This window comes from Rhinatrema bivittatum, chromosome 1 (genome assembly GCF_901001135.1).
Source record: "Rhinatrema bivittatum chromosome 1, aRhiBiv1.1, whole genome shotgun sequence".
In the NCBI taxonomy this organism is placed as follows: Eukaryota; Metazoa; Chordata; class Amphibia; order Gymnophiona; family Rhinatrematidae; genus Rhinatrema; species Rhinatrema bivittatum.
In genome coordinates this window covers 499,546,311-499,561,329 of record NC_042615.1, presented here as the reverse complement: position 1 = coordinate 499,561,329, position 15,019 = coordinate 499,546,311, and the positions used below count along the sequence as shown (strand labels likewise).

Genomic DNA, 15,019 nt, shown 5'->3' with positions numbered 1-15,019 from the left:
TTATCTATAATGGCGAATCTGTGCCCATATGTGTAATGTATCTTTATGGGTGTCAGCAAGCTGGGAATACGTGCAAACTTCTCAACACAATAGAGAAGTATCCCGGACCTCTCAGTCATTCACCCATACAGTCCATGAAAAGTACCAGATGTTATCTATTTTTCTTAGTTTTTCAATTGCATATAAAATGAAGTTTGACATATAAACTATATAAGTTCATCCCCAAAGCAAGAAAAGCCCATATGAACAAAAGATTATTTAAATAAACACAACCCCGTCATCATCAGTTGCTGTTTCTGGGTAAGGACTTTTAAGACTACCTTCTTCCGGTTGGATTGGAAGACCTTCCTCAAAATGTTTGGAAATTGGGTGATATGATAGAAAGCGATTACCAGAGCAATCAACAATTCAAGATAAGTCACTCTGAATCAGTTTTTTTCGAAACATCAGCTGATGTGAGTTGAAACACTTGAGATTGGGTGCACGTCTGAGCAGGAGCTGAGACAAAAAGACACTGAGGGGCTCATGAGGCAGCACATGATGGGAACTCCACGCATGCTCAGTAGAGCAAAAGCTTTATGAGCTAGATGAGAAGGGTCTGCTAGGCACTGTCAGATAATGTCTTCTATGTGTCATAGCTAAATCAGCCGCTTGTCAACAGAGAAAACTTTACTGTTTCAATACACGAGTTATACTGCAATCGTTTCTATTAAGATGTTTCTGCAAGATGAGGGAGTTGGGCTGTAATGTTTCTTCTTGCTTTCTGTTCTTGCAGCTGCTCCATACTGGGTTAAAAAGCCGGAAAGCGAAATGTACATCCCAGAGGAGACTGCCCGCCTGGACTGTGAAGTGGATGGCAGTCCCAAGCCCAACATCACATGGAAAATTAATGGAACCCCAGTGAAAGGTAAATGACACTACTATATTTTTGACAGTGTAATTACTTACACACATGTTCATGTGTGTGCTTGTGTAACAGCAGTCAGTGTCTATCACTTGTATCATTCTTTAACAAACATGTTGTGCTTACAGACCCTATGCAGCTCTCCTTCTCTCTCCCTTTTCTGTGTTTCAGATCTGGATCCAGATCCCAAGCGGCACGTGAGAGATGGGACCCTGATCATCAACCAAGTTCAACCTCAAGACACAGTGGTGGTGCAATGTGAAGCTTCCAACAAGCATGGGGTTCTCCTGGCCAATGCCTACATCTATGTTGCCAGTGAGTACGCTCACTGCTGCTGCTACAGCTTCTCTCTTGCATGTTCCCAGTCTTGTCTCTTGTGTGTTACTCCGCTCTTGTGTCTTGTGTATCACCCTCAATCTGGTGTCTGTATGCCCTCCACCCCCTTCTCTTGTGTGTATTCCCCTTGCTCGTGTCACATGTGTCCTCCCTACTCTTGTATCATGTCCCCCCTTGTGTTGTGTATCATTTGCTCTCATGTCATGTATCCCTCACTCTTGTGTCATGTATATCTTTCCTGTTCTTATGTTATATGTGCCTTCCCTCATTCTTGTGCCATACGTTTCCCCTCTGCTCTTGTGACATGTGTGTGTCCCTTCTGTTGGGTTGTGTGTATCCCTTCTACTCTTTTGTCATGGTGTCCCCTTTGCTTATAAGCTATGTGAGTCCCATGCTCTCATATCAAGTGCTCCCCCTCCCTGTTCTTAAGAACATAAGAAATTGCCATGCTGGGTCAGAATGAGGGTCCATCAAGCCCAGCATCCTATTTCCAACAGAGGCCAAACCAGGTTACAAGAACTTGGCAAGAACCCAACCACTAAGAAAATCCCTTGCTACTGATGCCAGTAATCACAGAGGCCATTCCCTAAGTCAATAATAGGGATTAATAGCAGTTAATGGACTTCTCCAAACTTTTTTTTAAACCCAGCTACACTAACTGCACTAACCACATCCTCTGGCAACAAATTCCAGAGCTTAATTGTGTGTTGAGTGAAAAAGAATTTTCTCCGATTAGTCTTAAATGTTCTACTTGCTAACTTCATGGAGTGCCCAGGTAGTCCTTCTATTATCCGAAAGTGTAAATAACTTTCTCACAGGACAAGCAGGATGGTAGTCCTCACATATGGGTGACATCACAGGATGGAGCCCAATCACGGAACACTTTTGTCAAAGTTTCCAGAACTTTGACTGGCCCCTACTGGGCATGCCCAACATGGCACTAACCCTGCAGCCAGCAGGGGTCCCCCTTCAGTCTTCTTTTTTCCGCGCAGCAGTAGCCTCGCGGTTAAGGAGCTCTGCAGAGATTCCTGACAGGAATTTTTCTCACGGAATTACTAAAAGTTAATTTGCCCCACAGGGGTCCCTCCTTCAACTTTTTCAAGCCGCGGTACTCTGGTAAGTTTTTTTTACCCGTTCTCCGTCGATTACCATCGAGTTTGGCCCTTGCGGCCTACTGGCCATCAACCGTACCGCAGCTCAATTTTTTCCATGGCCATGGCGTCAGGGTTCCATCGGTGCCCGGACTGTATTCGCATCATGTCCATCACAGATCCCCATAAAGTCTGTGTAATGTATCTTGGACGAGAGCACGATGTCTTGACCTGCACCAAATGTGCCCTAATGACACTAAAAGGTCGCAAGGCCAGAATGGAGAAGATGGAACTTCTCTTCCGTGCTCAAACCCCGACTCCGTCCATTGCATCAACGTCGTCTGAACCGGCTCCGTCAACTTCGTACCAGCATCGACCACCGGCCGGTGACCATCCGGCATCGACGACATCTCGGCCTTCGACACCCTCTACTCCCTCTCAGGACAGAGGGGATTGTACAGCCAAACATCGCCATCGACATCGAAAGTCTCGGACCATAGAGGGAGTGAAATCATCAACCTCGCCATCGTCCGAGCCACCGTCGAAGAAACCCTGTCCAGAAAAGGCACTCACCTTTTCATCGACCGGGTCACTGAGGCAACCCTCACCCAACAGGGTATCGGGAGCCACGACTCCACCTTTAACGGTGGTCCCTCCGGCTATGCCTCTGCCTCCTTCTTCTGTTCCGGAGCCGGGGTTACTTGCTCCCAATCTCCGAGAAGAACTGGACCGGATGGTTCAGGAGGCCGTCGACAAGGCGATGCAATGACTCCAGGTTCCTCCGGCACCGACACCGGTACCGATTGTGGAGCCGCCCACCGACCCGATTTCGGCAGCATTGGCACCGCTACTCTCCAGGATGGAGGCGCTCATTGCCGCTTTTCCACCGATGGATCCCCGGGTCACTGATGGCTCTGGTGCCCTCCCCACTTACTCTGTCATCGGGAGGAGAAACACCGTTCCACATCCCTCCATCGGGAGTTCTACCTCAGCCATCGATGCCGATACGTCCATCGCCACCGGTCCAACCATCGGTGCCGATACGCCCGTCGGCGCCACCGAGCCATCCATCGATGCCCTCGATGCCTGCGCCGGTGCCTTCGATGCCTTCATCAGTGCCTCCAATTATTCCTTCAATTCCTTCGGAGCCTAGACCAGGACCCTCAGGTATCCCACCACCCCGTCCCCCTCTAGTTCCTAGAGGGACAGGTGCTGATCCTTATGATACCTGGACTGATTATTCCTCCCCAGACACTGATGATTTGCCTTCACCACCTTCACCCACTGAAAGTAGAAAGCGTTCTCCTCCAGAGGACCTTTCCTTTATAAATTTTGTGAAGGAAATGTCTGAATTGGTTCCCTTCCAATTACAGACTGAACAGGATGATAGACACCAGATGATGGAGTTGCTACAATTCCTGGATGCTCCCAAGGAAATCACCTCCATCCCTATCCACCAGGTTCTTCTGGATCTCCTCAAGAAGAACTGGGAACATCCTGGCTCCATTGCTCCAGTCCACAGAAAAGCTGACACTACCTATTTGGTGCAGTCAGCTCCAGGTTTTCAGAAAACTTAATTGGATCACCAATCTGTAGTAGTAGAATCTGCACAGAAAAGAGCAAAGAGATCAAAGCCTCACACTTCTTTTCCCCCTGGCAAGGAACAGAAGTTTCTAGATGCCATTGGTTGCTGTGTCTGCCAAGGATCAATGCTCATCTCCCGAATTGCTGCTTATCATCTATATATGACCCAATATAATAGGGTCATTTTTAAGCAGATACAAGATTTCACAGACTCCCTGCCTCAGCAATTTCAAGATCAGCTCCAAACCCTAGTAAACAAGGGTTTTGAGGCAGGAAAGCATGAGATCAGATCATCTTACGATATCTTTGACACTGCTACTAGGGTATCTGCAGCTGCTATTTCGGCAAGTAGATGGGCCTGGCTCAAGTCTTCCGACCTTCGCCCTGAAGTACAAGACAGGTTATCCGACCTACCCTGTGTAGGAGATAATCTGTTTGGCGAACAGATTCAACGGACGGTGGCAGAACTTAAGGACCATCAAGAGACCCTAAGACAGCTCTCTCTGATGTCTTCTGACTACTCTCCAAAACAGCCCTTCCGAAAAGGACTCTAAGAAGTCATTCTTCTGCCCGAAGAAGTCCTACCCGCCACCAACCAGATCACGTGCCACGAGACCTTTTCAAAAAGCCAAGTCTCATCAGACACGGAAACAAAAACCGCAAGCAGCTCCTCAACCCAGTCCTGCTTCAGGTTTTTTATTTCCACCTAGAGAGCAACAGCCAGCTTCCATTGCCTCACATACCAGTTGGAGGTCGACTGTGCCACTTCAGCAACATATGGCACTCAATCACCTCAGACCAATGGGTACTGGCGATAATTGCTCAGGGTTACCATCTGAACTTTCTCTCCGTGCCACCGGACTCCCCACCTCTACCGACTTGGAGAACATCCGATCACTCCATCCTTCTGGATCAGGAGGTCTTCCTCCTTCTCCAGTCCAAGGCAATAGAATCCGTACCCTACTCTCAGCACGGCATAGGATTCTATTCCCGGTACTTTCTAATCCCCAAAAAATCGGGAGGCGTTCGTCCTATTCTGGACCTACGGGCCCTCAACAAGTACCTCCAGGAGGGAAATTCAAAATGGTAACCTTAGGCTCGCTTCTTCCTCTTCTACAAAGAGGAGACTGGCTCTGCTCTCTGGACCTCCAGGACTCATACATTCATATTGCGATAACCCCATCTCATCGCAAATACCTGAGGTTTCTAGTAGGCCCCAAGCATTATCAGTACCAAGTGCTTCCATTCAGCGTAGTGTCTGCGCCATGAGTCTTCACAAAATGCCTTGTAATAGTTGCAGCCTTCTCAGGACTCAAGGTGTTCACGTCTACCCCTATCTAGACGATTGGTTAATCAGGGCTCCCACTCAGCAAGCTGCTCTGTCGTCCCTCAATCTAACCTTATACACTCTAATTTCATTAGGATTTCTCATCAACTACGACAAATCCTATTTAGTCCCATCTCAAACCTTGTCGTTCACTGGGGCAGACTTGGACACCTTGCAGGCAAATGCTTTTCTGCCTCGACAGCGAGCTCTCACTCTCGTGTCTCTGCGCACCAGCTGCAGTCTTAACACTCCGCAACTGCACGCCAGTTTCTCATCCTCCTGGGACACATGGCGACCTCAGTTCAGGTCACACCAATGACCCGTTTGGCCATGAGAGTCATGCAGTGGACTCTTAAGGTCTCAATGGACTCAAAGCATTCAGACCCTGTCGACCATTGTCCACGTAACCGATTCACTCCGTCAGTCTCTTGCCTGGTGGAAAAATCAGATCAATCTCTTCCAAGGCCTGCCCTTTCAGGCTCCAGACCCTCAATTAACTCTCACCACCGATGCTTCCAACCTCGGATGGGGAGCCCATCTGCAGACACAAAGAACTTGGTCTCCAGAGGAAGCCAAACACCAAATAAATTTCCAGGAGCTTCGAGCAATCAGATATGCTCTCAGGGTATTTCAGGATCACCTCTCAAATCAAGTTATCCTGATCCAGACGGACAACCAGATGGCCATGTGGTACATCAACAAACAGGGAGGTACGGGCTCCTTCCTTCTGTGTCAAGAAGCTGCACAGATATGGGCGGAAGCTCTCTCCCATTCGATGTACCTCAGGGCCACTACTTGCTGGGAGTGGACAATGTGTTGGCAGACAAGCTGAGTCGCATCTTTCAACCGCACGAGTGGTCTCGCATCTCCTCAGTAGCGAACTCCATCTTCCAACAATGGGGATATCCTGAGATAGACCTCTTTGCGTCTCCTCAAAACCGCAAAGTAGAGAACTTCTGTTCTCTCATTCGCAGCAAACACTCTCAACCCAGACACGCATTCTCCCTCTCGTGGGCAACCGGTCTACTTTATGCATTCCCTCCACTTCCTCTTCTCTCAAAGACTCTCATGAAGTTACGTCAGGACAAGGGATCCATGATCCTGATAGCACCTCACTGGCCACGCCAAGTGTGATTTCCAGTACTTCAGGATCTCTCCATTCGCAGGCACATTCCCTTAGGAAAGGACCCGCTTCTGATCACTCAAAGCGACGGGTGCCTCCGCCACCCCAATCTTCAAGCCTTGTCTGTGATGGCATGGATGTTGAAAGGTTAATTCTTCAGCCACTTAACCTTTCTGAACCAGTTTCCCGTGTCCTGATTGCTTCACGGAAGCCTTCCACGAGAAAATCTTACTCTTACAAATGGAACAGGTTTATGTCATGATGCTCTTCTCAGTCCCTTGACCCCTTTACCTGTCCTATCGTGAAGTTTTTGGACTATCTCTGGCACTTATCAGAGTCAGGTCTAAAAACATCTTCCATCAGAATGCATGTCAGTGCGGTAGCCGCCTTCCATAAAGGTGTCGGGGATGTACCCATATCAGTACAACCCCTTGTAACATGTTTTCTGAAGGGCTTGCTTCACCTCAAGCCTCCACTGCGTCCTCCGGCCCCTTCTTGGGACCTCAATATGGTTTTGGGTTGGCTCATGAAGTCACCATTTGAGCCTCTTCAATCCTGTGATCTTCGCTATCTCACATGGAAAGTGATTTTCCTTCTGGCAATCACTTCGTTCGCAGAGTTAGTGAATTACAGGCTCTAGTTACCTATCCGCCTTACACTAAACTTCTGCAGGACCGGGCAGTACTCCGCACTCACCCTAAATGTTTGCCTAAGGTAGTTTCGGACTTTCATCTCAATCAGTCCATTATACTACCTACATTTTTTCCCAGGCCCCATTCCAATCCAGGAGAACAGGCTCTGCATACCCTTGACTGTAAACGGGCTCTAGCGTTCTACCTATACCGTACAGCTGCCCACAGGAAAAGCACTCAACTGTTTGTCTCTTTCCATCCTAACAAGTTAGGGCAGCCTGTGGGTAAGCAGACTCTCTCCTCCTGGTTGGCAGACTGCATTTCCTTTTGTTATCAGCAAGCGGGCATTCCATTTCAAGACCATGTTAAAGCACACTCTGTGAGGGCCATGGCGACTTCAGTAGCACACCTACGCTCGGTGCCGCTTCCTGACATTTGCAGGGCTGCCACCTGGAGTTCTCTCCACACCTTTGCAGCCCATTATTGCTTAGACAAAGCCGGAAGACAAGATTCCATCTTCGGCCAGTCTGTCCTTCGTAACCTATTTACAACGTGACGTACCAACACCCTTCCGCCTGCCCGGTGGGGTTCAGGATGCCCTCTACCAAATTTCCACCCCAGTTGTTGTGCCTGTTGCACGCCTTTGGGTACATTTGGTGCATGTTCGGACATCCTCAGCTCGGTACTCACCCATATGTGAGGACTACCATCCTGCTTGTCCTGTGAGAAAGCAAATGTTGCTTACCTGTAACAGGTGTTCTCACAGAACAGCAGGATGTTAGTCCTCACGAAACCCGCCCGCCGCCCTGCGGTGTTGGGTTCGTAACGTTTTGTTATTTTATTTTTCGGCACTGCCTGTAGCTTTCAAATAAGACTGAAGGGGGACCCCCTGCTGGCTGCAGGGTTAGTGCCATGCTGGGCATGCCCAGTAGGGGCCAGTCAAAGTTCTGGAAACTTTGACAGAAGTTTTCCGTGATTGGGCTCCATCCTGATGATGTCACCCATATGTGAGGACTAACATCCTGCTGTCCTGTGAGAACACCTGTTACAGGTAAGCAACATTTGCTATCTGTTATTAGAGCTCTGTTGTTAAAGCTGAGAGATAGCAGTCTGTTATTAACGGGGTTGCTAGATATAGCAATCTGTTATTATTTAGAATAGTTGTGGGTGGATCCTTGGACCAGTGGCAGGTGACCACGCCCTCGGGGGAGTTCCCGAGAGGGACCACTGGTCAGGCTTAGTGTAGGAGATGAACACACACTAGTTCTTTTATTAGACAATGTATTAAACCACCAGAGGTGGCAGTAGTGAGCTGGAAGCACCCGGCTGGGCTGTAGTCCCTCAGGTACTGGAACAGCGATCCCAAGGTGGCTGAGCTGTAGAGAAACTAAGAATGTGAGTAGGCAAGACATGCAGAGTTCAGGAACAAGTCCTTGATGGTAACACTCACACAATAGTCTATTGAGGCAGCCCAGGAGTTGGTATGCATTAGGCCCTCGAGGAGCGAGTACCTGGTCCCAGGGAAAGCTCTGAGAGATAGATGGAAACTCACTAATGTTGTAAGCAGCAATGACTTAGCAGAAGTGGTATTCAGGAGCTGGTCCGGGACTTGGGCCCTCGAGGAGCGAGTACCGGTTCCAGACTGCGACCTGAAATGAAAAAGAGAGAGCGAGGCCCCCGAGGAGCGGGTACCTCTAGAGAAGTCCGAGGAGGCAGAGTAGCTAGGTTTGCGGAGAGCGAATCCCATCCGCAGCGACCTGGAGGAAGCGAACCCTTGCTAACTTGTCTTGTTAGCAAAAACTGAGACCTTAAATATCTGGAGCTGATGATGTCATCTCAGGGGGACGCCCCTGAGGTTCGCGCCAACGCTGGTACATCAGTTGGGCCGCGCACGCGCCCTTAGGCATCTGGTCAACATGGCAGCTTGCAGCGTCGAGCCGGTCCGGGAACGCCGGAGGAGGATGGCCTGGAGACGCCGCAGCAGCTAGCCTTCCATCAACCCCGAAGGGAGTCACCAACAAGGTAAGATGGACGGAGCAGAGACGTCGGACAGTGACAGACACAACATAGCTGCAGTGAGACGCTTAAGAGCCACTACCGACTGGGACTCCATATACAATCGTGACAAGGGCGATATGCGTGCTAAGAGGTCATTTTTCTCCTTCTTTCTCTTAAGAAAAGTAGAATGAGAGTTGAGGAGGCCTCTCGCCACTGCTTTAGAGTAGTCCCAAACCATTCCTAGAGGAAGACTGGAGTGTGCATTGAGTTGAAAATACACATGTAGGTGCCCACCTAGTTGTTTGACAAACAATGCATCCTTCAGAAGACTCTCATTTAAACGCAAAAGGTTTGTCCATGATCCACATCCTGTATCTAGACATCTATCCAGATAGGCACATGGTCTGATCACATAATGTTTCCAGTTCCCGTAGCAATTACTCTGTTCTGAAAATTTTTATCCACCAAAAAGTAATCCCGCCAGAAGTAATTGCATGAGGAAAGACTGAAGAGGTTAGGGCTGTTCAGCTTGGAGAAGAGATGGCTGAGGGGGGATATGCTAGAGATCTTTAAGATCATGAGAGGTCTTGAACGAGTAGATGTGAATCGGTTATTTACACTTTCGAATAATAGAAGGACTAGGGGACTTTCCATGAAGGTAGCAAGTAGCACATTTAAGACTAATCGGAGAAAATTATTTTTCATTCAATGCACAATAAAGCTCTGGAATTTGTTGTCAGAGGTTGTAGTTAGTGCAGTTAGTGTAGCTGGGTTTAAAAAAGGTTTGGATAAGTTCTTGGAGGAGAAGTCCATTAACTGCTATTAATCAAGTTTACCTAGGGAATAGCCACTGCTATTAATTGGATCAGTAGCAAGGGATCTTCTTAGTGTTTGTGTATTTGCCAGGTTCTTGTGGCCTGGTTTGGCCTCTGTTGGAAACGGGATGCTGGGCTTGATGGATTCTTGGTCTGACCCAGCATGGCAATTTCTTATGTTCTTAATAAGATGTATGGGAAGCAGAATAATAAGTGTAATTACAGGAAGTGGGATACCATTGCTTCCAGATGTCAACCAAGCTCCATTGTGACATCAAAAAAGATAGTGACTTCCTCGCCCCTGATAAATTACAAGTGGTAGTTTGAGAGTTGTCTAGATCTGAATTCTTGCTGAAATTGAAATCACCATATATGACCAGTAAACCCTCTGCATGATTCAATAAGACTAAATTCAAAGTTTGCAGGAAAAACACTTGATCAGAATTAGGGGCATAGATAGTGACCAGGGTGAAAATGTCCTGTCCCATTCTTAGTTTTAAAAGAAAATAACGACCTTGGAGATCAGCATATTGTAGTAATACTTCACAAGTTAGATGGCAGGAAATCAAGATGCCCACCCCCGCATAACTTGCTCACTTATTACTAGCTGATATAAATTTATGGGGATAATTCCGGGGAGAAAGCAAATGCTCGTGTCTTTTCCGCAAATGTTTTTCCTAAATCAAAGCTATCGCAGCATTATGAGCTGACAACTCTTGGGCTAATAAGTGATGTTTGTGATAAGTGTTGAGTCCCTTAACGTTCAAGGACAGTATCGACTCCACCATTTTTGAGAGACATAAACATCAATAGTACCACCCCACCCTCAATATACCCCCACCAGAAGCCTTGATCCCTAGACTGGCAATTATGTTGCAAATCGCATATTGATATAAAATAAGTCCCCAAAACAATCCCCACACCTTCATAATGGATCACCCAAACACCGCGGTGATCCCCACTAAACCCTGGGAACAATAGTCAGTAGGCAAAAACAATAAAAACTATTGCCACAATAATAGGTGTAATTCTCCAGCAGAAGAGAGAAATGCTTGCACTATGGAAAAAAGTGCTGCACAAAAACACTGTAATCAGGCAATTATGTCACATCGGTAAGGGCTATAGCCAGGAGCTACAAGAGAATCCATCAACCCTGGTCAGACAAGGTAGCTTGAGAATCCTCAGAGTGGTGAAGAAAGATTTATCCCCCTTTGCCTGCTCTATGTCACCACGGGTGTAGGTCCACCTTTTGCGCACTAGGCGCCATCTTGGGAACAGAAACATTTATCATGAGGCCCGCCAGATTGAAGGCCTCTGCCGCTTCACTGAGAGATTTAACCTGATGAGTGGAGCCCTGAAGGACAAATTGGAGCCCAAAAGGGAAGGTCCATCGATACTGGATGCCGTCTGCACGGAGAAAACCAGTCTCCGTTTACGCCGGGTCGATGGAGCCAGATCTTTGAAAATAGTTGAAGTGTGGCCTTCCCATAACCAGTCATGCTGCTTTCTAGCCGCCTCATATATTAAAGATTTTTGTAGGTAGCTGTGCAGGCATAAGACAATATCCTGGGGTGGGGTGTCAGACCAGGGGCCAAGAGCCCAGTGCACGCACTCAATTTTAATATCTAGCATGGTGGAATCACTTGTTTCCGAGGCGGCCTGACCATCGAAGAGAATAAACTTGCGAATTTTTCGTGGCAATGTCACCGGCTTGCAGGTATTCCAAAGTATCAGGAACTCCCTGTGTCCTCAAATTGCACCTCCGGGTGCGATTTTTCAAGTCCTCGAGTTTCTCAGAGAGGGTAGGGAACTCAGCAGTAAACACCTTGTGCTGCGCCATCAAAGTATTCAAGGCGTCTCCATGGCTATTGACCCAGGAGTATAGGTCGTCAGTCCGGGTGCTGAGTGCAGCCAGGTCATTGCGCATTTCAGAAATAGAAGCCAATAGCTCGGACTTGTGTTATTTATTTATTTATTTATAACTTTTTATATACCGAGGTTCAATTAACAAGATTAATTATCACTGTTGTTGCATATCCGAGTGTAGGTTGAGGAACCATTCTCGATCTCATCTCTGGACAGGAGATTTTCTGATCCCACCGGTGCTAAAATCACAGAGGGCCCACTGGCGCCATTTTTTCCGCTCGAGCTGGCTGTGGCCTGCCCAGCCTGCATGCCCTCATAATCCAGAAGCTCTGCCGCATGTTTCCTGAAGGGAAACTGTTTCAAGTCAGCGGTTTTGCACTTGGTCGTCATCTTTGTGGACCAAGTAGGCTTAGTCAGAGATATATTCATAAAGGCTCAGTAGAGAGTACTTAGAAGATCTTTTTAATGTTCTGTGAGAGGGATCTCAGCATTCATGCATCCATCCTAGTCGACGCTGTATAGCATCCCCCTCATTGTATCTTCTTCTTCCCTCTTCTTTCTCCCCTACCTGTCTCACAGCATTGCTTCTTCCCCTTTACCTCTCTCCTACATCTCTTACTGTGTTTCCTTTTCCCATTCCTTTCTCTCTCTTCACCACCTTAATCATGGCATATTCTCTTCCTCTCTTCTGTTTGTCCCCATCACATTTTTGATAGTGACTTCTTTCCCCCCCCCACCACCTATCTCATGGCATCTGCTTTCCCCTCTTCCTCTGCCTTTCCCAAGCTGTCTCACCACATCTCTCCTGCATGTCTCAAGGCATCACTTCTCCTTCTCATCCTCCCCTGTCCCATGGTGCCTCCTAAACCCTCCTCCTCCTGTATCTCACAGTTTCACATCCCTCCATTCATCTTCCCCTTCCCAACTATCTCACAATGTCTTTTCTGCCTCTCTGCCACCTGTTATAGAGCTCCCACCGCAGATCTTCACCCCAGACAACATGCAGTACGACGCTGTGGAGAAGATGACGGTCCTCATGGATTGCCAACATTTTGGGGCCCCTGTGCCCTCTGTAGAGTGGTAAGATCCTGTGAAAGCCTTGGTGACTGCTGGGGAGGGATTGGCTTATTTCACAATAGCAGTATTAGTGAGAGTCAGGTGACATGACAGGTGGGCTGGCCAATAGCATATGAGCAGCTCTCTCAGTAGCTGCTGACATCATAAAGTAACTAGTCAATGTTACAGCAGTTTTAACAGAAATTGATGACATTGCAAAGCATTGTTAGTAGACTTTATTTATTTATTTATTTATTTATCTATTTATTTATTTAAAACTTTTTCTATACCGTCGTTAAGTTAAATAACCATCACAACGGTTTACAGAAGGGCACAATAAAGAGAAATATGGGTGGTATAGATTACAAATTACTCATGTGCCATCATAGTACGGTAACAATGTAAAATAATAAACTAAGTGTGTAAGTTAAACCTGATTGTTAGGAACAAATTAGGCAGTTTGATTTTAACATTAATATGCTTATGTAGGTTACTAAAAACTTCTAGCTTGGTGCATCCTTATCGCTCAACTATTTTTCTCCTTTTCTTTATCTTTATAAAATGCTTGTTTAAAAGCCAGGTTTTCAGATTAGTTTTGAATAATTTCAGATTTGTCTGTAGCCTTATTTCGAGTGGCATGGTATTCCAGAGTACAGGACCAGTCAGTGACAGTGCTCTTTCCCTTACTTGCGTGAGATGTGCTGATTTAACAGAGGGGACAGTTAGTAGAGCTTTATTTGCAGATCTCAGGTTTCTTTGTGGTACATGCACGCGCAGTGCCATGTTAAGCCAGTCGGCTTTATCATCGTGGATTAGTTTATGGATTATACAAAGTGCTTTATATTGTATTCTTTGTTCAGTTGGAAGCCAGTGGAGTTCAGCAAGTGTTCCTGTAATATGGTCACTCTTTTTTTTTGCCTGTCAAAACTTTGGCAGCGGAATTTTGCAATATTTGCAGAGGCCGAATTGTAGATTGAGGTAGTCCTAAAAGCAGGGAGTTACAATAATCTGTGCTAGCGAATATCATTTCTTGTAGAACTGTGCGAAAATTATTAATCGTTAATAGAGGTTTTAGTCTTCTTAGGATCTTAGTTTGCATAACCTTCTTTTATTTTCTGTGAGATGTGGTTGTTTCATGTTTATGTTGCGGTCTGCATCGCTTCCCCTCTCTTCCCCGTGACCAGCGCCTACCTCCGCGTCTGGGGACGCCGCACTCTGCGGTCTCCAGGACCCAAGGACGCGCTCAGTTCCATGTGGCATCCGCCATTTGCCTGCTCTCTCTCCCGCGGCCTTGCGCGGTGCGACCACTTTGAGCGCCCAGAACCCGGAAGTCAAGCCCCCACCTGCGCTGATGACGTCACGCTCTGAGACAGATTTAACGGCGTCCGGACGTTCCATCATCGCCTTGCAACGAGGTTCACTACAGTCTTGTAGTTCTGAGTTGCGCTTCGTCTTGCTTGAGTTCCTGCCGCTGACCTTGGAGTTCCTGACTACGCTTTGCCTGCTGCCTGCCTCGACCCCGGTTCATCCCTGACCACGCTCTGTTGCTGCCTGCCTCGACCCCCGGTTCGTCCCTGATACGCTCTGCCTGCCTCGACCCGGTTCGTCCCTGACTACGCTCTGCCTGCTGCCTGCCTCGACCCTGGTTCATCCCTGACCACGCTCTGTTGCTGCCTGCCTTTGATCCCGGCTCATCTCTGTTCCTGCTTCAGCCTTCAGCCTTGCCTTCACCTGCTGGCTGCGGACCCCGCTCCAGGTTTCTACTTGCTCCTACTCACGTCTGCTCACTCAGAGACTCTATTACCTTTGGACTACCTGGTTCTCTATTGCTGGACTCTCTCTCTAGTACCCAAGTCCCAAGGTGCCAGAACCCTATGGGCCCCTCCTGGGGGGTTCTGGGTACCCAGGTGAAGATCTTGTGCTAGACTCAATTACCATTGGACTTCCTGGTTCTCTGTTACTGGAGTCTCTCTCTGGTACCTAAGGAGCCAGGACCCTACCGGCTCCTCCTGGGGGGTTCCTGGTTTCCGGGCAATCACCTGGTGAACACTTTGAGCCTTGGCTCCGCCTCCCGGCCTACCCCGCCTCTCGTGGTAGGTCGGCCCAAGGGTCCACTATTCCACAGCAGTACCCAACTGCAACAGTTTAGCTCAGGGTCAATTATTACTCCTAGATCCCTAACTTTTGTTGCTAACTCGGTGGTTTGAATATTTTTGATTGTGAATATTGGTTGTGTGTGGTGAGTGTTTTTACGTTCAAGATGTAAGAATTCAGTTTTGTCAATGTT

At 47.6% G+C, this 15,019-nt stretch overlaps 1 protein-coding gene across 1 annotated transcript in view; it reads left to right on the top strand.

Annotated features, from left to right (window-relative positions):
* The window catches only part of L1CAM (L1 cell adhesion molecule), a 324,282-nt gene that overhangs the window by 170,473 nt on the left and 138,790 nt on the right, over positions 1 to 15,019 (top strand). Inside the window, 3 exon segments of the mRNA XM_029609487.1 lie at positions 776 to 907; positions 1,076 to 1,219; positions 12,645 to 12,756. Coding sequence (XP_029465347.1) covers positions 776 to 907; positions 1,076 to 1,219; positions 12,645 to 12,756 — 388 coding nt within the window.